The 23,465-nt window shown below is 28.9% G+C and overlaps 1 protein-coding gene across 1 annotated transcript; it reads right to left on the minus strand.

Moving 5' to 3' along the window:
- Positions 1 to 1,357: 1,357 nt before the first annotated feature.
- On the minus strand, positions 1,358 to 15,038 carry LOC149882456 (uncharacterized). Its single transcript, XM_090099979.1, is given in 4 exon segments — positions 1,358 to 12,576; positions 12,579 to 13,983; positions 13,985 to 14,571; positions 14,981 to 15,038. Coding segments are annotated over 4 exon segments (12,198 nt in total). The 3' UTR covers positions 1,358 to 2,428.
- Between the last annotated feature and the right edge of the window lie 8,427 nt (positions 15,039 to 23,465).

A 23,465-nucleotide genomic window follows, 5' to 3' on the forward strand; every position in this document is an offset into this window, starting at 1 on the left:
CCTCAGTTACAATACCTTTACTAAATTTAGACTTCTCAAGGTTATATGTATCGATCAGTAAATCAGTTACAACAAATTAGTGCTATCAAGATTTGCATTTTTCATAGAAGTAACTTTAGTCAAATCCGCACCTTTTAAAATAACACCTGATAAGTCAACGCCTGATGTATCACCAATAACTTTGGTTTCTGTCAAGCTAGCTCCATTTTTTCTTAAAGAATCTATCTTACTTGATAAAGTAGACGCATCAGTTTCAGCATCATTAAAATTGAGGTTGTATAATGTGGCAACAATGAATGATATATTTTTGAAAGCTGTATTTTTAAACGATGTATTAGAAATTGTAGACTTAACAAAGCTATTACCCTTAAGCTCTAAGTTATCTGATTGAGCAGGTCTAATAGCAATTCCATCAAATAAAATATTTCTAGTCATTAATTCATTAAGTTTGCTCTGGTCTTGTTCATTTAAAGAGGTGATGTTTTGTAATTCATCTTGTACAGAATCAAACACTGTTATCTGTCGGAACGAATCTAGTGCTAACTTTGATAACTGGGTAACCAGTCTATTCACTAGTTTTTGCTGTGTGGATTTTCCTGCACTAAACAAAAATTGGTTGCAGCAATGTACAAAGCTTTTGTAAATCCAGAATCGTTATATAAACATGCAAGAATTTTTTTACTTAGTGCAACATTACCTTTTTTTTTATAACTTTCAATTAGTTCTCTAATACCCTTTGGATCTTTTAAAATATAATATACAAAATTTTGTCAACTAATTTTCCTACATCTAGCCCATTAAGGTAGTGTTGGAGCGTAGGAACTTTATCAACCACAGCTTTTACTATTTTAACAAAGTTCTCTTCATTATTTTTCAAATATTGCTCTAAGTCAACATTTTTTTCAATAAATTTACAAGCACATTTTGATAAACTTACCATTGAGCTTTTTTTTTACAAATCTAACAATTTTTCTACAGGTTTTATATTTTTCTTACTCAATAACAAACTATTAAAGGCTTCTGCAGTTTCATCACCAATTTCATATCATTATACACCAGCCAATTTACTGGTTATGTCTTTAAACTTGGTAGTGTTTTTTTTACTGTATGTTTTAATCTCAAAATTTTCTTAAATTAAGTTAAGAAAAAATGTCCCCACATCATCATATTTGTCCTTTTACTAAGATAAATGACAGCGATGATGCTCATTTGAGTGCTTTAATAAAGCAGGAACAATATGAGCCAGATCACCAGAAAGATTTAGTGGTTTTAAAACTTTATCCTGTAAAATACATGATAAAGACTGCTGAAAAAGGCATACAAATACAAATACAATTTTACAAATACAATTCTGTAGTTTACAAATACAATTCTGTAGTTTACAAATACAATTCTGTAGTTTAGATTTAGATTTACTAATAAATTTCTACGGTTAACAAATAAATTTCCACAGTTTACAAATAATATTCTAAGGATATACAAGTAATGTTCAACCATAGAAATTAACTCTTTAATCATTTCAATAAATTGATTTAATACTTTTCTTAATATATCAGTATTTTCTGTTAGAGCAGGAAAAATATAAGCAATTTGTGATAAGTCTTTAATAGTTATTCCATAATTTTCTAATTGGCGTTTATAGCTGTTAGAAATATCACCATTCTGATTATTACGATTATTTTATAATTTTGCTCAATCATTCCAATAACAAAATTATTACATTAGCCTTCTTCAGAACGCACTTCTAAAACTTTATTAAAACTTTAACTGGTTCATTCAGTGTATTGAGTAAGGTTTCCGTTAGTTTTAAAAAATCAATTTCATTTAAATCGCTCACTGTATTTTTTCTGAAGTTTCCGGTTTAATAGCATATTAACTAAAATATCAAGAATTTTACTATGGTATTGAAAATTGACCCTTAATTTCTGTACAGATGGAATGGTACCTATTACTCTATTGGCTGAATCTGGAATAAATAAAAGATTTTCTACTAAAATTTTCATTAGTTCTGAGTCTTTTACGAGCATCTCTAATGGTTTCTTACCCAAACAAACAAACCATCCTTTTGTGGACTAGCATAAATATCACCAAAATCAGGTAATTTTGTTAAAATAACTGGCAAATGATCTAAAAGTTTTGGATTGATGCTTTATTGGGTTAAGTATCCCTTAATTTGCGACTGTTCTTTTACAAAGTCTTGAATAACTAAGTCTTTAAATAAAAAATGCTGTTTTAAATGTTCATTAGTTGGCAACTCTAAAGATTTGATAATAACTTTGTTCATGTTAGTAGGATCTAACATTGAAAACATCTTTGTTTCAAGAGTTATGACTTGCATGATGTCTAAATTTTTGCCATCTTGAAAAATAGTTTTTAAAATTTCTGAATCTTTGTTATCCAAAATCTTACCTTTCCTAAATACCTCTTTTTAAAAAACGGTTTTTTCTTCGCTTATAGCCTTTTCAGTTTTAGCCATTTCTTCCTTCATTTTTTCTAGATGCGTTTTTACCTCTCCTGGTGCCATTTCAATTACCTCTCGTAAAACTTTGAGACCAGAAAAAACAGAAGTGCCTTGTGGAAAATAAGTTTTGTTAACTTGTTTTGCTTTGTCGATATGATAATTGTTAATCCATTGTTGTAGTTTTACTGGGTGGTGAATTTTTACCCATTTTTGTGCTTTTATTGATTTTACAAAATTTTCAAAATTATTCTCTAAAGCAAGCGCCATTTCATTCCGAAGCTGCTCTACAGATTTGCCTGTTAAGCTTTCAAAAACAGAATAGCCATCACCAAGTTGACTTAAAATATTACCATTTGAGTCAATCATCTGAAAAAAGTCAGTTGAATTTCCCTCACCTTTAATACAGGCTAGAATTTTAATATCCTTACTCCTATCTTCTTCAGTTACTTGATAATCTGGATAATCTACTACTTTGATATTTATGCAGTTTGCAGTAGCCATAGTAAATAGCTGAGCAAGATCTAAAGGTTTACCATTTTTTACTTTTTGTGCATATTTTCTTACCTCGTATGCAGCAATATATTTTTTCGCTTCAAGACCAATCAAGGTAGCAACAGTGTTATTTGTTCTGTTCAAATGTCTATTTTCTGCAAGGTTAGCTTTTAATTTTTCTATTTCACTTAAGTCTTCAGATGTTTTATTTTGTTTTTGCTCTAACTTCTCACGATTTTCCTCAGAAGATTTTATTTCGCAATCGAGCTGACTTTTTATAATGCTACTTTGAATTTCTGTTGATATAGTATTTGTCAGTGCACCTATGCCATAACTACTCCAAGGGGAAATCAAGCGTGATTCTACAACTACTAAAATCTGATCAGTAATTACATCTGAAATGGACTTCATAATTACACTAAAATCGCTTATTTCAAAACGCAATTTACATTGATAAAATGACTTTAGAGAATCAATCACATTAGATTTATGAGAATTATACTTATCATTAAGATCAATCTTGTCTATTTGAGTAACTTTTTTTGCTGAGTCTTGAAATTCAAATGTTTCTGATGAGTTAAGCAGAGCAGAGCTTTGGCTATGTTTCTTTGTTTTCTGAGAGGTTGAAATATTCTCAAAAGCTGAAGGGTTTAAATGGCCATCTTTTCCTATCACACATTGTCCTTTAAGTAACGCACAAATTTCTTTTGCATCTGACATACTTACTTCGCATTTGTGAATGATTAAATGCGGTATCAGCAGAGATTCCTTCTCAAGCCGAGTAAGGTTTTTCATTAGATTATCAAATACTTGATCTATTATTATCACAAGTTCATTTATCTCAGTTAACGTACTGATAATGCTTGCACTAAGTGCGCCATTTACTTTAAAAGCTTTTGATACAATATAGTTGCATCCAATAATACCTATAGAATCCCATAGCTTACGTAAAACGGTGTTATTCTTATGATTGACTATATTCGCTACCAAGTTATCAATTTTTGTTTTAAAATTAGCATGCTTAATAAGTATATCTGCTGCATACATCATACGCACCATTTTTAATAACGGCCCACAAAATTTGGCTTGTACTTTGATTTGGATGTTTCTAGAAATTTCTGGTTTAAATTGTTCCAACACTAAGTGTGACAGAGAATTTACTGCAATTGTCAAACCTTCTCTTAATACCGTTTCTCCCAAAGTTACTCCAAACTGCTTTAAAGCTAAGGCTTTTAGATTTTGTCCTGTTTGTACCATTGTTTGCCTAATAGTTTCTATATTTGTTATAGCTTGTGTTGCTGCTTGTTCAACTGCCTCTGTTCCTATCTCCTCTGCAAGAACTACTGCTCCTTTTCCAGCACTTTTTATTGCTCCCCATCCCATTGAAATTGCTGATATAAAAAGACTTACTGCTTTTTGTGCCCCATAATCCATCCAACTAAACTGCCTTGTATTATAGGCTCTATATGCTGTAAATAAATCAGCAGCTCCTTCAGCAATTAATCCTAATCCTACAGTGGCACCAAAGCCCGACGCAATTAGTGCTACACCTACTGTTGTTTGAATAGCTGCAAGAACACTTACAATAGCTATACTCCTCCAAGGAATGAATCTTTTTTCATTAATTTCTAATAAGTTTTCAATTCCCCTTGCGGCATATTCTTGAAGTTCAAGAACAGGTTTATGTTCTTCCAAAGTAAGTTCACTTAAATTTTTAATTTTAGTGATTTCTATTTCTTCTTGTTCTATTGAAGCTTTTTGTATTAATTGCTTCGCTTGCGAGTGTTTTAAATTTTTAAATGTATTAGAAAACTCTTGATTTGCTTCTCTAAATTTGGAAATAAGTTCTCTTGCTTTAACATTATCCAGTTTTTTAAAAGTAGCATGAACATATCCATTGCCTTCAAAATTTTTTAGAGCATTAATTGCAGATTTCTGATTTACTGAAACCAGAATAATATCAAATTTAGATTCTGGACATAATTTAACAATTTGCTGCGCTTCTTCTTTGTTTAAACTATCAAGTTTAATAGATTTAACTTTTTCTTTTTGTATCTTTTTTAGAGCACTTTTCGAATCTAATGTATTATAAATAAAACCTTCTTCTTTGGTGCTTAAAACCTGAACATGTTTATTTGAAGACCTAACAGCTTCAAGCAGGTGTTCTGGGGTACCCTGCATTTCAAGTGTAACAGATTCAAATTCTGTCCTTTCAATTTTTTCAAGAGCAATGCTTAAGGGTAGTTGAAAAAAATTCAAGTCAAAACTAACTTTATGCTTTTGAATAGTAGCAGCTGTTTCGTTTTCATTTATAAATGTTAAATTAAAACGACATTTACCAATCTCTTTGTTGATAATATCTATTGCTTTGTTTCTTTCGATATTTTCTGCTACCTGTGGATTTGTTCCGTCTTCTGAAGTAATAGTTAAGTTAACCAGAGAAGTAGGTAATGAATAACTTTGAAAAATGGTAATACGGTTTTTTAGCTGCTTTAGCGCCATTTCTTTCGTTACTTCTTCCATAACTTCATTGTCAGATATTTTACCAGGATTTACAAAACTTAAACTGAAGCGATATTTATCACTCTCTGCTCTGATAATATCTCTTGCTAATGCTATTGGTAAAGAATTCTTAATGTCTCTTAAATTATCTTCGCCAATAATAGTTAAGTTAACATGCTGTGATGGAAAATACCTTCCAAAAAAAACACTTTTTAGGTGGTTTATTGCAACTTCCTTGGTTGTTTCTGCAACTTCAATATCAGGATTTAGTAGAGCACGTAGCATTTCAGCATTTATATGGTTAGTAGTGATATAAACATCGTTGTATTCTTTATTTAGTATACAAGATGTACTTAAAGTCTTAACTGCCTTTTCTACAATGTTATCACTCGGACCATTATAACCTTTAAATGCTACATTTATAGTTTCAATAGCTTGATCTTTTTTACCACTGTCATTTCTTACAGTTAAATCATTAAATGTAACTTCAAAATGATCATAATTTGCAAGATCACTAAGTTTTTGAATCATGAGACTATTTTTATTTCTTTCTAGCTCAAAGTAAGATATACTTTGGTTTTCTTTAATCCCTTTAATATCAACTAACCTTTGAGATTTTTTGATAACAGATATAGCTTTCTGAATGCTTTTAATATAGGAACCTAAAAGACTTGTTTTTTGAATTATTTGCTTAGATAAATCAGTTTGAATATCGCTCGTTTGATGATACAAATAAGATAGGATAAAATTAAAAGTACCCATCTCTTTACCTAAAATATATAGAGCTTTATTAAGGTTATCAATACTTTTATGTTTATAATTATCAACATGCTTATGTCCCTTGATGTCTCCCTCAGCAAGCCAACTTTTTTTGCCTTAAAGAAAGTACCACGCTTTACCTACAAAAGCTGCACTACTAAAATTCTCATCAAGTTCAATAGCTTTTTCGTAATGATCCTTAGCTTCTTCATATTTGCTACTGTTACTTAACATAAAATCGTTTGCTATAGCTATGTGATAATAAGGATTCTTTATTATAGTCCCACTTTTGTAATCACTTGTAACTTGTATAGCGAAATCTTTATACTCACAATCGGCTTGTTCAATTTTTATTGTCCCATCACCAATTTTTCTTAAAAACATTGCCCACTGTTCTTCAATAGCAGAGAGCACGTTAACTTCATAGACTGATGGCATCACGTTGATGAATAGGTCCTTGATATTTTCCCATACTTTAGTTATAGGACTTTTTTCTTTTCTAATCTCAGCTCTTTTATCCATTAATAAATTGCAAAATTCATTAAACAGCTTATCTTTTGTTTCTATTGTTTTAAGTTCTAAATTTGTAAATATTTCAAGACTTTCTACTTCATCTTTATCTCTAGCTTCCTTTGAAGTATGTGCTATATTTTGGGTATTTAATATCATTTGACCAGTGCCACGTTTGCCTTGCCTTGAGGTTCTGCCGAAAGCTTGTTCCTCAACTCGTTGATTAGGAGGCATAAATGTTATGATAACATGTAACCCTCCATTTTCTTCAATATCATCAGTTTTAATATCTGTACCACGCCCAGCTAAGTTTGTTGCAACTATAATCTCTCCAGGGCTAACCTTTTCTATATCTTTCTCTTGATTCATATTATTCATGTCATAAAGCTTGATTGCTTCTGCTCTATATTTTTTCTTAAGGCTTTGAGAAAAAATTCGTGCATGCTCAATAGTGTTGCAAATAATTAATGTTCCCCTAACCTTATTTACTTCACGAATAGCAGAATTGGTAATTTCATGAAGCCATAGCTCATAATTTAGTGCAATTATATCCGGAAGTTGTATAAATTGCTTTTGATGTAAAGGAGGAATATTTACTAGATCCACGTTGTAAACTCTTGATAGTACTTCTCTAGCTTTTACAGATCCAAGCGTTCCGGTAAGACCAAAAAGATTATTTTGATATCTTTTAAAATATCCGATATTTGATAGAAAGTTGGTAGTAAGAGTCTCAGAAGTCATTCTCAAGTTATGCTTGATTTGTAAAAACTGATGCAAGCCATCGCTCCAGTTAGTGGAGTTTTGCACAACACCGGTGGTGTTAAAGTCTACGGGCATAATCATGCCTTCATGCACAACGTAATGGACTGTTTCTTGATAGTTAAACGCTTCAATAGCATTTCTAGCCCATTTGTGAATTTGTGTTTTAACAAACTCCTTAAGGTTGTTTGGTATTTTAATTTTACCTTCTGGTTTAATACCAAAACGTATGACGTTTTCTGAGCTGATATTTTCATCTGATGTTAAAGCAGTTAAGTAGTGCTGTAGATGTTGGTTAAGATATACATTAGGGTCACCTTTAATCTCCTCACCAATACCATTTAAGGAACCACCAGAGTCAATAAATTTTTTTAAATCGGAAATTTGAAACATATCTCCTTTATCATCAGCATATTCCAAAACTATTTTATCTTGATTAAATTTTATTTTTCCATATACTATATATTCCTTGCCATTAATATTGATTAATCGATCTTGTAAGGAGGTAAGTCTTTGCCATAAAAAGTGATATATGGGTTGTAACTGATCCATGCCAGCCATAGTACTTGGAAGTCTGGCAATCTTAGAACTATCATCAATTAACATGCAATCTACTTCATCAACTATTGCAACCTCACACTTTCTTGTCGATAAAGTACCGAGGCAACTATACTCCTCTCTTAAAGTATCAAATTGAAACTGAGCAGCATCTCCATAAACCACATCATTTTTATAGCAAGTTTTTGCTCCTTTAATGTAGATGGATTTGTCACTATTACTACCAGTGCTTAAAGCAAACATTTTATATAATTTAGCATTTTCTTTAGCATCTCTTTCTGTTAAAACAGGAGAGCTTGTTATAATGTCTACATTTTGACCTTTTAATGCATGAGCTATAGCTAATATACTTACAATAGTTGATTTACCTTCACCTGTAGCTACTTGTAATAATCTTCCTCGATACTGTTTTGTGTGCAAAGCAGCAAAACAACTTAAAATTTGGGCGTCAGTTAAATGAAATCCTGTAGTTAATAAATTAGCTTGCTTGATTACGGCTAATACTTCTGTAAAAAAATGAAGATCGTCAAAGCATTTAGAATCTGATTTTACCTTCTTAGCCCATAACTCTATATGATCCTTATTCCATTTAGAAATGACCAAAGTGTTTTCAAGTGATTCTATTACATCAGAAAACTTTAATATTTTGCTTTCGAGTCCTGAATCTTTAACTTGCTCTATTTTATCTTTTAGGTTATCTTCTATTAACTTTAATATTTCCGGATTACTTGCATTTACATCACCAAACTCTCTGATAAGTTCTGATAAATTTTTGATTTTACCAACAACATGAAAGTTTGTCTCAACAGCGATTAGATTTACTTCTTTCAACCAGTGGTATGATTCTTTATCTAATATGCTAAGTAGTCTAGAGTGTTCAGTAACTGGAACGTTATATTGATCTATTATTTCAAGTACTTGATTGAGATTTTGTAACTTGTCTTGAGTCATGGATTTGGGAACACCAAGTTTAGAAATTAGAAAATTTAAACGGTCAAAATCCCATTTTTTGTTAAAAAGGCTCATAAGTGTCTTTTCGAATTGTAGTGATTTTGTTTGTTTATAAAACCCACTACTTAGAACTTGGATTTCTAAAAGTTTCTGTATGTCTTGTATTGTATTTACTTGCTCTGGAAGATTTATTTCTTTGACTTTATGTTGACAAATAAATTCTATAAAGCGGTCTAAAACACTCAAACTGTCTATAGCTTTGACATTATTTAAACATGTTGTAATAATAGACAAGCTTTCTGAGGTTAGACGTGCTACAGCACCACTAATATATTCATTACTTGTTTGCAGTGTTTTAGATTTTGCAGAAATTAGATCTATTAGCCACTGCTGTTTTAATTTTAATTGACAATTATTTCCAGCTTCAGATAAAATATCACAGGCATTTTTAAAGCTAATTTGCTTTAAATCATCTGAAACTTCAAAAATTTGATTAAACGAGTATTTATAATTATTTTGTGCATATGAAATTAACTTAAGCATTATAACAGCTCTTCGATCTTGATACTCTGGTAAAGACTCTATTTCAAGCCAGCTTTCATAAAACTTAAATCTTTCAGCGGTGCTTAACTTATCAAATTTTTCTAACAAGTCTGAGATTAAAAGATCTCCATTCCATTCTTGTCGATGTTGAGCGTCTTTATCCAAGCTTATTAAGTCCACATAATCCAATAATGATAACGTATCAAGTAATTCTAAATTTTCCTCATCAAGGTTACAATCTATAGGTAATCCTGATTGTATTAAATTATTGAACTGATCCTCGCACCAAGTTCTAAAAATAACTGATTTATAGCCAGCTTCATTTAATATTCTCAAACTTCGAAATGACAAACTTTTAATATTAGAATACGGATTTACGAGATTATTTTCTAATATTAACATAGCTTTTCTAGGGATTTGATCTGTTACTCGTGTAGCTTGATTAATACATTCAAGTATTGCAACTTTTGTTTGATAAGGGTTATTATCTTCTATCAAATCACTTAAGGTATTAAGAGAAGCACTTAAATCTTTATAACTTTTAGATTTAATTAAACATTTATAACCATCAATAATGTTTTTATTTAACTTTTTTTCAAGTATTGCTTTTTCTATTATAGCCAGAGTAATATCATTAGGTAGTTTCCGACCTTGAATTAATAAAGTAGATAAAATATCAGCAAAACCTTCAATAAGATCAGGATTTGCTCTAGAATATCTGGATGATTTAATTAACTCATCAACTATTTGATTTGGTAACTTGAAACCTGCCTTCAGCTCTTCTTTGATATCCTCAAGTAGTTGTTGAAGTTTTTGTGGGCTTCTCTCTGATAATAAATTATATATTCGTAATACTAATTGTATATCAGTAGAAATTTCTTGATTTTTAGCAATCACGGTAAAGGTTTCGAGAAATGGTCTTACTTCCTTTTCGTTTGAATCTATCATTAATTTATAAAAAGCTAATGTAACTTTAGGAGTTACAGTTTTCTTTTCTCGTACAATTTCTTTTATGAATAAATGGTAAGAGTTCTTTAATTCTTTTGAGTTAGTATTCATCGTTAATACCGAAATACTATCTAATAACTCGTCAATAATATCTTTTTTATTGGAAATAAGAAGCAAAATTTTTAAAGCTTTATTCTGCAGTTCAGGCGATTTTTCTATGATCGCATTAATTTGAATGAAACTTTGCTTTAGTAACTTTGTACCGTTTCTTGCTAAGTCAATCATTTTATCTAAAGCTTCACTATTTGAAAGACTCGATAATTTTACAAGTATAATCTTATTTTGCTCATCTTGTTGAAGCTTGCCAGTTTCTATGATTGATAAAATGTTTTGTTTTAGTTCTTCATCACAATCAGTTACTTTATTAACTAAACATTTTATTAAGTTATCATCCAAAGGCTCCTTATCAACAAAAGTTTTAAGTCCATTAATAGCATTTTGGACTAAATGTTTATTGTCACTCAAAACACCTTTTATAAGTATTTGACTGGCAAGTTTTCGATCAAAAACTTCATTGTTTTCAATAATAGAAATAATAGATGATAGGTATTCATGCTGTAAAGTTATATCTTGAAGTTGAATCAAATATTTGTTAAAAATTTTAGTTATAATATTATGCGAAAGCTTCTCGCCTTTTTGTCCTTGAAATACAAAAATCGATAGGACTTGATCATATATTTCACTGTAGTTTTCAAGTGTTTTTTCTAATATTTGTAAAAGATCTCTTGATATTATTTGATTATTTTTTACAAGAGAACTAAATATGCGAAGTAATGAAATTTTGTCTTTCCTAACTTTAAACTCATAAGTTAAAGTATCAACTAAATAATCAGGGATATGTTGCTTGTGTTCTGCAGCATAAATCAAGATTGACACCACGCTTTGAAAAATGCTTTGTTTGTCTTTGGCTTTATATATCAAACATACCTCTTTTTTAGAAAGCGTTTGCTTAGATTCTACTATAACTTGGTTCAATATTTTAAAATTACTAATGGACAATTTTTTTCCATTGCATACACAATCTTTAAGATATTCAAGTTCTTCTTCTCTTTGCTTATCAGTAAGATGATTTTTTAGTTTATCTATGACCTGTCCTGCTCTTTCCATTTCCAAAATATCAAATATTTCATCTGGGATATCTTGATTCTGATTAGCAATGTCTAATAACTTAAAGGATTCGGTACGAATGGTTTCATCATCTGATAGATAAAAATCACCTATAAAAACTTTAAGTATCTTATCTGATACAGACTGACCATTTGTAATAACAAATTTAAGTACATTTAATGCTTTATCCGATAAGTCAGATATTCCATAGGCATTTTCAATGGCAAGAATAGTATTTTCAGGAACGCAATGTTTATTTTGGGTGTATATATGAAGTATATTAATTGTATCATCTCGGTCTTTACCACCATAGAATAAAATATAATCTAGTAATTCAAACACGTTACTGTCAAATCGCTTATCTTTTGATGCTTCATTTGAAAGGACAAGCAAAACGATTTCATTTACTCTATCTGTAAAGTTTTCTTCACCTAAAACTAAATCTTCAAAGGCATAAATTTGAGGCAGAAACTCAATATAATTTTGTAAAATGTCTGCTTTGCCTTCCGATAAGTTATGTAACCCCTTTGCATATGCAGCTGTTATGTAAGTTCTAACGTCAACAACTTTATCACTTAGATAATCCCTAAACTTGATTAAAAGATCATTATTAATTTCTTGTTTTATAGACGCGAAGTATAAAGTTTTTGCAGCTAAAATACGAGCTTGTCTATCTTTACCATCAAGACATTTAGCAAGATATTCTAAACTTTCTTCATCAGGTCTTTCTCCTTGTTGAACTGAGGTCAAAAAAATCTTTCCCGCTGTTGAACAAATAGAGGTTTGGTTATCATTTTCTTTACTTGCATTTGGGTTTTCAAATGTAATCTCAGTTCCTTCTCTTACAATTATGCTATTATCTAACAATTTGTTGGCTAATTTCCAAAGGTTAGGTATTCGAATTTCTCCGCAAATATTCCCCAGACCACTATTGTAAAGTTTGCAGACTTTTGATCAAAGTTTTCAATATTTCTCATTACAGATTGAAGTACAAAATCTGGTAAGTTTTTACTTTTTTCAATGGTAATTAAGATAGATCTCAAAACTTCAGATTTTAATTCACGTGCAACACTTACATCTTCAAAAATCTGAACATAATTTTTTAATACGTTATCACTCAAACCGCGTTTATCATCATGCTCAAGATAATTATTGATAATCTCGCAGCAAAGTATTCTTTCATTTTCATCAAAACCCACATTATTTATAATATTACTAATTCTTAACAACGTGTTTTCATTAAATAATTCTGCACATCTAGTTTTATCTTTTGCTTGCGAATTGATATATTGAATAGCTTCTTCAGTCTCAATATTACTTTCAAGCTGTTCTAAATATCCAGTAAAAAGCATAGAATAATCTATTGATTTAGAATCTGTATGTTCCGCATAATGTAAAATTTTTAATGCAAATGCTTTAAACCTTGTATCATTATCCTTTAAGCATTTGCCGATTTTTACAAGAAGTTTTTTGGTTAAAATAGTTCCTCTGCTAAACAAAATACAATTATAGATGGCTGCTATGCAACTTAATCTTATTTCATTAATTTCAGATAGAAACTCTTTTACTATTTCCGTTTCGTTTTTTTCATAAACTTTGTACGTTTCTTTGATCTTAGAAATTTTATTAATAATAATTTGTTCAAGGTCATTTAAGTCTTTTTTTGGTAACGATCTGTTAAATATGTAATTTGCAATCTCTTTATCTGAACTATTGTCAAATATCTTACTTTTAACAGTTTCTAACTCATCTAAACAGATCATTAACTTGTTTATTGCTTTATCGGTTAAGATCTGTTTTCTTGATATAGCTAAAAAAGTTGCGGCAATCATTCTGTCTATTATAAAATTCTTTAGCGCATTTCCAAAATATTTGGGTCCCCAACCTATATATGTGTCAATAAGATACTTGTCCTTATCTCCTTTTTTGAGATTATAATCTTTTGAGTTTGCTAGACTGTAAAGTTTTTTAACAGTTTTGTAAGTAGTCTCATACCACGTCCTGTCATCACCCTCTTTTTCATCATCTTCAATAGTCGGTAAAATTTCAGCATTATAATTTGTTTGAATTTTTTTGTTTCTACTTTTTAGCGCTTCTTTTAAACTTATTGTATTAATGTTTTTTTCTTCTGACTGACTACTTTTAAAATAAACAGTTATTGCTTGCTGTGTTTTAGTAACAATTGCCGGCGGTGGTTTACGCAAATAAGTTGTTGATACTTTTATTTTACCATAGCTGATATTAACTATTTCATTATCATTGTTTTGTTGTTTTTCTATTTGTTGTATTAAAAAAAATTTAGCTTCAGGATTTACTCCTTGTATTTTTTTTTTTAATCTCTACTACAATATCTTGCGAAACAATTGTGGTTGAATTATTTTTCATCACAAATCCTAAAGACCACGCAATTTCAGAAAGGACAAGAAGGTTATTATTCATTTTTAAAATATTTAAAAGAATAGGGATAGTAACACAAGAACAATTGTTACTTTTTTTTACTGAATGCTTGATAGTCTGAGCAAGTATTAGTTTAGTTTGCTGATCTACCGCCTCACTTAGTAACTCTTCTATTATACTTGCTAAAAGTGCAGAAGTCATGCCATGTCTCCGGGCTATATGTCTTAATTCTTGCAATTCTTGTTTTTCAAATAAATGCAGAGTTATATTTGCTGCAGACAAATTATTTAACTTCTTATGTACGAATTTTTTATCTTCTTTTTTAAAGTAATAAAGACTAATTAAATCTTTATCACTAAAAACTGTGGAATAATTAGTATGAAAATCTAATAGATCATCTATGCCATCAATGTTTGATAAACTCGAAGATTTTTTTTTTCTAATGGTTTGTTTTTCTTGGTGTTTTTGGCTTTCTTCATAAAGTCTTTCTCCTTGTTGAACTGAGGCCGAGGAAACTTTATCCACTATTAAACAAATAGTAATCTGATCAATATTATATACAATAAGACATTAGACCAAGTCACTTTTTGTATGATAATTGTTATCTCAATACGTATAAATATAAAAACAAAAGAATGTTCTTCGTTTTCTACTGCTCTTAATTCGTTCGCTTTAAAACTGAATTTTACGAGATAAAGAGAGGTGAAAGCGACAAAGAAAATCAAAACAAACACGTAGGAGAGCGCGCTCGCTTACACATCTCATCATCTAAATACAACTTATTGAAAGAAGGCATGTTCTACATAAAACCGAGAAATCGATTCAGTTTCTTTCAAATTTGGAGAAAAAATAATGAAATTAGTTTATAGTAACGGAATAAGTTAAACTCCAAAAGAATTTTATAAAGTTTCTTTTAAAAATATATTAACATACCTTCAGTCGAGTATCTTTGTCCGCGCCCATTCCTAAAATCTTTTAAGCTCCTCTTCATTTTTCCTTAATCTTTATATAGTTTATGATATATATTCCTTGAAGTAATAAAAGCTAGTTAAGAAGAAGCGGGAGGCAGGTAATTTTCTACTTATATAAGTATGATTATTTTCTTGAACTGATCCGCGTGCTGGTATTCTTTTTCGCATCTATGTGATTTCTCATATTCTTCTGAAATTAGCAATGAAATAATATCAGAGTTTGCTATACCTTTTAGGATTTTACTTCCTTAATCAACAACCATGTTCATTTTATTAATCCAAACTTTATAGCCGTTTTCATTCAAAACTTTATATAAATCATTTGGACAATCTTCTCCCGTTTTCCAATTATATAATAAAAAAAAGTACGCTGAAAATAAAAAGGGTTCTTTTAAGGGTTTTCAAATGGTTTTTTATTTTTTCCCGAGGATGAAACCCTTCGTAGCTTTTGAAAAAAACCGTCTGTTATAAAACTTTATCTCTCTACATATGTATTTATAATAATTATTATTATCATTAGTATTGCTGTTATTATTATTATTAGTATTATTATTATTAGTAGTAATATTATTAATAGTATTATTATTATTATTGCTATTATTATTATTATTATTATTATTATTATTATTATTAATATTGTTATTATTATTATTATTATTATCATTATTTATATTTTTATTATTATTATTATTATTATTATTATTATTATTATTATTATTATTATTATTATTATTATTATTATTATTATTATTATTAGAAGCAGTAGTAGTAGTAGTAGTAGTAGTAGTATTATTATGGCTATTACTATAATTATTATTATTATTATTATTATTATTATTACTGTTATTATTATTATTATTATTATTTATATTATTATTGTCATTATTATTATTATTTATATTATTATTATCATTATTATTATTATTATTATTATTATTATTATTATTTTATTATTATTATTATTATTATTATTATTATTATCATTATTATTAATAGTATTATTATTATTATTATTATTATTATTATTATTATTATTATAGCTATTACTATCATTATTATTGTTATTATTATTATTATTATTATTATTATTATTATTACTGTTATTATTATTATTATTATTTATATTATTATTGTCATTATTATTATTATTATTTATATTATTATTATTACTATTATTATTATTATTATTGTTATTATTATTATTATTATTATTATTATTATTATTATTATTATTATTATTATTATTATTATTATTATTTATATTATTATCATTATTATTATTATTATTATTGCTATTATTATTATTATAATTATTATTATTATTATTATTGTTATTATTATTATTATTATTATTGTTATTATTATTATTATTATTATTATTATTATTATTATTATTATTATTATTATTATTATTATTATTATTATTATTATATCATTATTATTATTAGTTTTATCATTATTATTATTATCAATATTGTTATCATTATTACTATTCATTTCTAATTTCATGTTGGATTCAACATTTTGTATAGGTTATATATCTATCGGTCAATATAATAATACTGAATAAATTTAAGAGATGCTAAAAATCATTATTACAAAATTCTTTATAATGTATTATGAAACAAAATTATACGATGTAAATGTTTAAATTCTTAAATAATATTAAGTCTAACATGCAATTGTAAGCTCATTTAAAGGAGCATTTTTTCAAAAGGGATCTAAGTCAAACTTAAGATGTTTTCTTTTTTTTTTAAAGTATATTTAAAACGGTTTAAAATGCCAGAGGTTTTTCAAAAAGGGTGCATTTTTTAAAGAAAAACTGTTTCATGACAAAATTATATTTCGAATGATTATATGTATGCGAATTAAGTGTATTTGGTAAAGTCCTGCATTATCTCTAACGTAACTAAACGAACGTAACGGTACGTAATCATTGAAATTACGTTCATTGTACGAACGTATCGAAACGTAATTAAATTTTGGTTTCGTTAATTTTGTCCACGAACGTAACTTAACGTAATTGACGTAACTAACAAAACTAACAGAGGAGAGGTTGAGTGATTTTTCTATAAACAAATATTCACAGATATAAAGAGAAATTTTTCAATAAACAAATATTCACAGATATAAATGTTAAACTTTATTTACTTCAGAGATAAAAATGTGCTGTGATTTAAATTTTTAATTTGCGAATTTATCACTCCTTCAAAATGAACAAAGGACCGAAAAACAAGAGAAATGTGGTCCTCTGGGACCACTTTGAAATATACAGTGCTGACAGTGACGGTATTCCAAGAGTGAAATGTAAGCACTGTCCAAATGCAATTTTCAGAAGAAAAAATGGTTCTACAGCTGCCATGAGGACTCATCTACGAACTCAGCATCAAAGCAAGTTTACAGAAATGATAAAACAACAGACTCAACGAAAAATGGAAGAACTAAATGACGAAGCTAATTTATGTGAAGCCACTAAAGAAGCTGAAGATTTAGAAGCAGAAGTTTCAACGTCAAAAAATTCTACAACCTCTTTACAAAGTGAAGGATTTCTTCCACCTGATCCAAAAAAGCCAAAACTTGCCAAAAGCCTTAATAAGTTTCATCCTGTCCCATGCCACTCAAGCATAAATTTTTTTCGTTCTAAGTATTCCTTGTTTGACCAGAGACAACTAGAGTTTGACTTGGACCTAATGAAGCTGTTGGTAGAATGTGATCTTCCATTCACATTTGTTCAGTCTAAGGGTTTCCAATCCTTTTGTTCAAAGTATCTTCCACGTCATCAACTGAAATCAGCAACAACCTTTTCAAGACAGAAACTCCCACTACTCTATGAAGAAGTGAAGAAACATCTTTCATCTCAACTTGCTAACATTTTACCAACAACTTCTGGAGTATCCTTTACAACAGACTTGTGGACATCTAGAAATAATGAAGCCTACATCAGCATTTCACTTCATTTCATTGATGAGAATTTTGAGCTCCAGAGGATCATTTTAGCTTGTAAGCCATTTCCATTTCCTCACACTGGACAAGCTATTGGTAAAAAGCTCGATGATTCAATCACTGAACTTGCACTTTCACAAGACTGCTTGCGTGTAGTGGTACATGACTATGCTGCCAACATGAAATCAGGATCATCAAAAGCAGATCAAATCAACGAATCATTACTTTGCATTGACCACATTTTAAATCTTGTATTATCTAAAGCAGTCGATTCACTCAAAACTACCAAAGAACTCATCAAATGTGCAACCAATCTGTCATCTTTTGTTCATCAGTCTACAAAAACAGATGAGGCAATCTCCAAAGCATGTAAGCAGCTTGATGTTACTTACCGAAAAATAATTCCACCAGTTGTCACTAGATGGAACTCTAATTGTCTCATGTTGGATTCAATCCTGCAGTTGAAAACACCACTTCTCCATCTCAAGAATTCTGAGGCTGATTTTTCAGAGAAAATTCCGAATGAACAGGAATTTGAGCTAATGGCTGATGTTCAATTTTTGTTGAACATGTTCTTTGAAGCATCTAAAAAGTTTGAGTCAGACAAAGTTCCTACCATTCACGAAGTTCTTGTACAAATTTTCATTATTCGAGAGAGGCTCATCAAGATAAAGACAGAAAAAGAATTAAAAGGTCGAAAATTTTTGTCAGAAGCCTGCAAACTTGCTACTGCTTTACTTGAACAGCTAGAAAAGAAAATTCCTTCTGGTGGAACAGATAACAAACTATATTGCTTGGCTCATCTTCTGGATCCCTACTACAAAGGAGCAATTTTAAAAAAGTTGAAGACTTTTGATCAAACAGTGAAAAATGCAACTGAATTATTCTCCGAGGAAACAAATATCAGTAGAGATAAAGCAAAAGAACTTCCACCAAATTTTGATGAAATGAATGAAGCCCAGCAGCTTGTTTTTGAGATCTCTTCTGATATCCACAACGCAACCAAAAAATGCAGTGATGTGTCACAGGAGATTGAAAAATTCTTGGCTATGCCATTGACAGATGCTTGTGAGAAAGAACCTTTGAAATGGTGGAAAAAAAATGAAATACATTTTCCTCATCTTAGCAAACTTGTGCGTAAAATCTACCACATCCCTGCTACATCTGCAACTTCAGAACGTGTTTTTTCAGCCTCTGGAAGAATTATCAGTGACAGAAGATCTAACCTCGATTCAGAAAATGTTCACATGATTGTGTTCATTAGAGAAAATTTGGACAAATTGAAACAGATCAAAGTTCTTGAGACTGAAGAAGAGCAATGCTTAAGAATGGCTGCAGAAAAGTGACCTTAAAAAATGTCAATTTTAAGCATTTTTTTAACATTGTATATTTTTTCTAAACTTTTGGTATTTTTCTAGTATTTTCAGAATCTTTCAAAAAATAAGTCTTTAAATATGGCATTGATGTAGCCTATAGTTATCAGGAATACTGACAATGAGTCACTTACGCTAGTAAAGACTGTATTTTGGGTCAATTTTAACATCTCATTTTTTTGGAATTTCACACAGACCCTTAATGCCAGAGTTGACCTATATACATTGTTACATAACTCAACAGTTTAGTTTTTATATCTTTATGTTGACAAAGTAATAGTTTTATTTTTATGTCAACGAAAGTATAGTTTTATTTTTATGTTGACTTAATCATAGTTGTTTATTGTTGCCAAAATGAATGTTGATAAAATGAAAGGAAGCCTTCAGTTTCATTACAACGTGTCAGAATCACAAGTAGGATATTTCATGTTTTACTAATTTTTGGTAATCAAAGTATTCCTTCAGTACTTTTGTGTAATAAAAAATTAATTTGTAATAAATAATGCAAAATATTTCTTTTAAGCAAGGTTCATTTTTTGTTTAGTTTTAATAGATTATATTTGGGAACTTATTATGTTACATTTTTGGATAAAATATGTTTGGGCATAAAATTTTTATCTGCTTGCATTACTAAAATAATAATGCCAAAATAATTATATTGATGATGAATTGTAAGGTTTATTTACTTGGTATTGTAATACTGCAAGACGAACTGAGTTTTGTTATTTATATTAGTTATGTTTAACATTCTATAATGAAATTAACAAAATAAATTTAATTATATATAATTAACAAAATAAACTTAATTTCATTACAGTCAAAAGAAGAGATTATTGTAATTTCATTACCATTATTTTTATAGCACTGGGGATGATACAGATCCTTATCCAAATATTATTCAGTTATTACTTAATTAACAGAATTGAGCAACCATAATGCAGTATTTTATGTAATAAACTTAAATTTTAATAAATTCTTTACAATTCCGTTAATTTCGTTTAACTACGTACGAAACGTAACTTGAAAAATTCCGTTTAATTTTTTAACGAAACAAACGTAAGGCTGAGTTCGTTTTGTTCGTCAATTATGTTAATTACGTTTAACGTAATTAACGTAATCAGACGTAATTGAACGAACGTAATGCAGGACTTTGGTATTTGGATAAACTTATAAAAACACTAGCTTCATTTCCTAGAACCCTAAAAATATTTGGACGACCTCGTCATTTTTTTTATTTAAAATATTTTAAAATTCATTAGTAAGCTATATAAAAAAGCAAAATCTACTATCAATGCTGTTTGATGTTAAAAATACGTTTTAAGCAGTTTGGGGTGGTGCGATTATTCTTTAAAATGTACAAAATATTTATTCATGGTATTTAGCTACACAGCACAGTGGTCAGAAATTGTTATATATGCCTCGAACCTCATTTTTAACCAAAATATTGGTAGAAAGAAAGCCAAAATCCCATATTTAATTTTTAGATTTCCAACTATGAAAATTTTTGATAAAAACCTAAAAAAGCTTAAAAAAACGCGCATTGTAAACAACTTAATATATTTTAAACCAATATCAAGTATAAAAATGTAAATTAGTTTGTAGATATGTAAAAACATTATCGCTGCATTTATTTGGGTAGAATCAAATAACTTTTTTAAAATAAAACTTTTTACAACAAAATCTAAACAGCTAAAGAATAGTTTGTCAAAAAAATCCATTTAGCCGTTTTTTCCGTTAATGAAACCTTTTTAAATTTACTAATCATATGCAATTTAATCAAATATCAATTTCATGTTATGATCACAAATCTTGACATTTTAAATCATTCTTGTTTTTTGGAAAGACGTTGATATACCAGCATGCGTTGGGTAGTATTGAAAATTAGTTATTTTTAATTCCCATGGTGCCCAAGGAAGTTTGAATAGTGGAATATCCTTTAAGTTTACATGGTAAATCAGTTTTTAATATCAATGTTTTAGTTTTTTGAATTATTTGATTGCTTACATTTTGCCAGTTTTTGTCATTTTGTAAGCACTGGTATTAATACTACTTCGTCTAAACTCGTTTTCTTGCCAAGTTTTGATTAAAGAAGCAGCATTAAGTAAAATTGTAACAATTCCCGAAACAAAAATGTTATTTTTCAGCAGAAACCTCTTGAGTTACTGGCTGAAGGGTTTTTTTTTTTAAAAAAAACTGGCTGAAGGGTTTTTTTTTTTTAAAAAAAGTATGTTTTTAAGGAATTAGTTAGGCAATTACGAACCTGATTTACATTGTCTATTGTTAAAGTTGTGTCGGTCTCCTAAAGAATTTATTTCTTCAAAAAAGGTAATTTCTATGAAAATGTCGGTTATGGGATTTCTGAAAAGTTGCTTCATATTTCCAACTAAGTTTTAAAAAACATTCAGAACTTAAGGTATTTTTTGAAAATTTTGACTCTTTTTCAAAATTTTTTTCTTTTTTGAATGTGTGGCATTTTTCAGCTCCACTTTTTTCCTCAACATCAGATAATTATTTCAACCGCATCTTAAGTTATTCTATTCAAAGCTCATTTTTCAGCGCGACCTTTTTTTCTTTACATATGATCATGGTTTCCGCAATTTAATTAGTCTATTAATGGAAATTTTCCTTTCAAAATAAATTCAACTTCTATAAACAAATTTTCGTTTCTTTTCTTAAGATAAGTTTTAATTCTAAATCAAAGAATCTTTTTTTTTTTTAACATTCCAACTTTAACAAATAACTTCATTAAAACTTCATGAAGTCACTCAGTATGCTTCTGCAAACAATTAATTTTTCAAGAACAAAACCCACGAGGCGAGGAATAGATTGCTATATGTCACAAGATATTTTGGGAATGCTAGTACCCAATAAGATGAGTTGACTAACGGAATATAATCTTTCATTATTCAACAGATTTTGAAGCCTATTTCATACGGTAAAAGAATCTTTCTCTGAAACTGTTGTCTGATAATTAGGGTGGAAGGCAAGAAGTGAACTTCAAATTTGAAGTCCTAATTTAAACCTGAAGTGTGACTTGAGCTGATGTATAAAGCGAACTTCAACGTAAGTCTGACTTGAAAACCGATAAAAGTATACCGCTTTTAAAGTCTGACTTCAAACCAGACTTGATAAAGCAAAAATATTTTCCGAATACAAGAAGCAGACTTAAAATTTCTAGCTTTATTATATAAGCATGTCTTAGCATAAAAATAAATTCTATTTAATAATAAAAAGTTACAGTTTTACAAAGAAGTGAAAAGCCTAAAAGTAGTATAAGAGAGTTTATGAGAAGAAGTAGTTATAATAATATCATATATTAAAAAAACTTGTTTTAAAACATTCAAATATGAATTTTTATGAGTTGCATTTTAGAAGAAGAAATATGCCAAATCACATACCGAAGTTTATTATTGACGGTGCAAATCCTTTAGAAGACTTCAACAAAATAGAATTTAAAAGGCGATAGAGATTTACAAAAGACACTTTTGTTAAAATAGCTAATGTCATTATTAACTAAAATGTAAACAACTGAGGTTGCCGTATTTCAAATGTACAAAAACTGGTAATTTCAATTTGGTTTAATGCTGCTGATTCATTTCAAGTGAGTAGATATTCAAGAAATGGTATCAGAAAATTGTATATTCTTATTATAGATTTAATATTATGTTTTTAAATAGTATCATATTATTACAAATAATATAATAATATATTAAAGTAACAATAATGTACTTTTTGTTTAAATTTGTACAACTTAATTTAATTAATTATAATCTTTTAGAGAGTATTAGGAGATTCGGAGGAGCTGAAAGCGTATCAATCAACTGCTTGTCAAACGATTTAGAACATTTCAATCCAATTTGCTAACAAAAGACATTAATACACAAAGTTTCCAACAGAAGTTTATCCTTTGATAATTCAGCATAGCTTGTTAAAAGTAGAGATGGGCCGATTCCGATTCCGATTCTCCCGATTCCAACGATTCTCTAGAAATCATAAAAATCGCGATTCTCTACTTTTTTTTAACGATTCCAATTCTTTCTAAAATGACTTTTTAACGACTTCACTTCTTTTAATAACATTCCCTTGATAGTTTTGAAAAAAAAAATTCACTGTTTGCCGTTGTGACTTTCT

The sequence above is a fragment of the Hydra viridissima genome, unplaced genomic scaffold (genome assembly GCF_058129835.1).
Source record: "Hydra viridissima isolate aposymbiotic clone 2 unplaced genomic scaffold, HvirCarnegie_v1 scaffold_10, whole genome shotgun sequence".
NCBI lineage: Eukaryota > Metazoa > Cnidaria > Hydrozoa > Anthoathecata > Hydridae > Hydra > Hydra viridissima.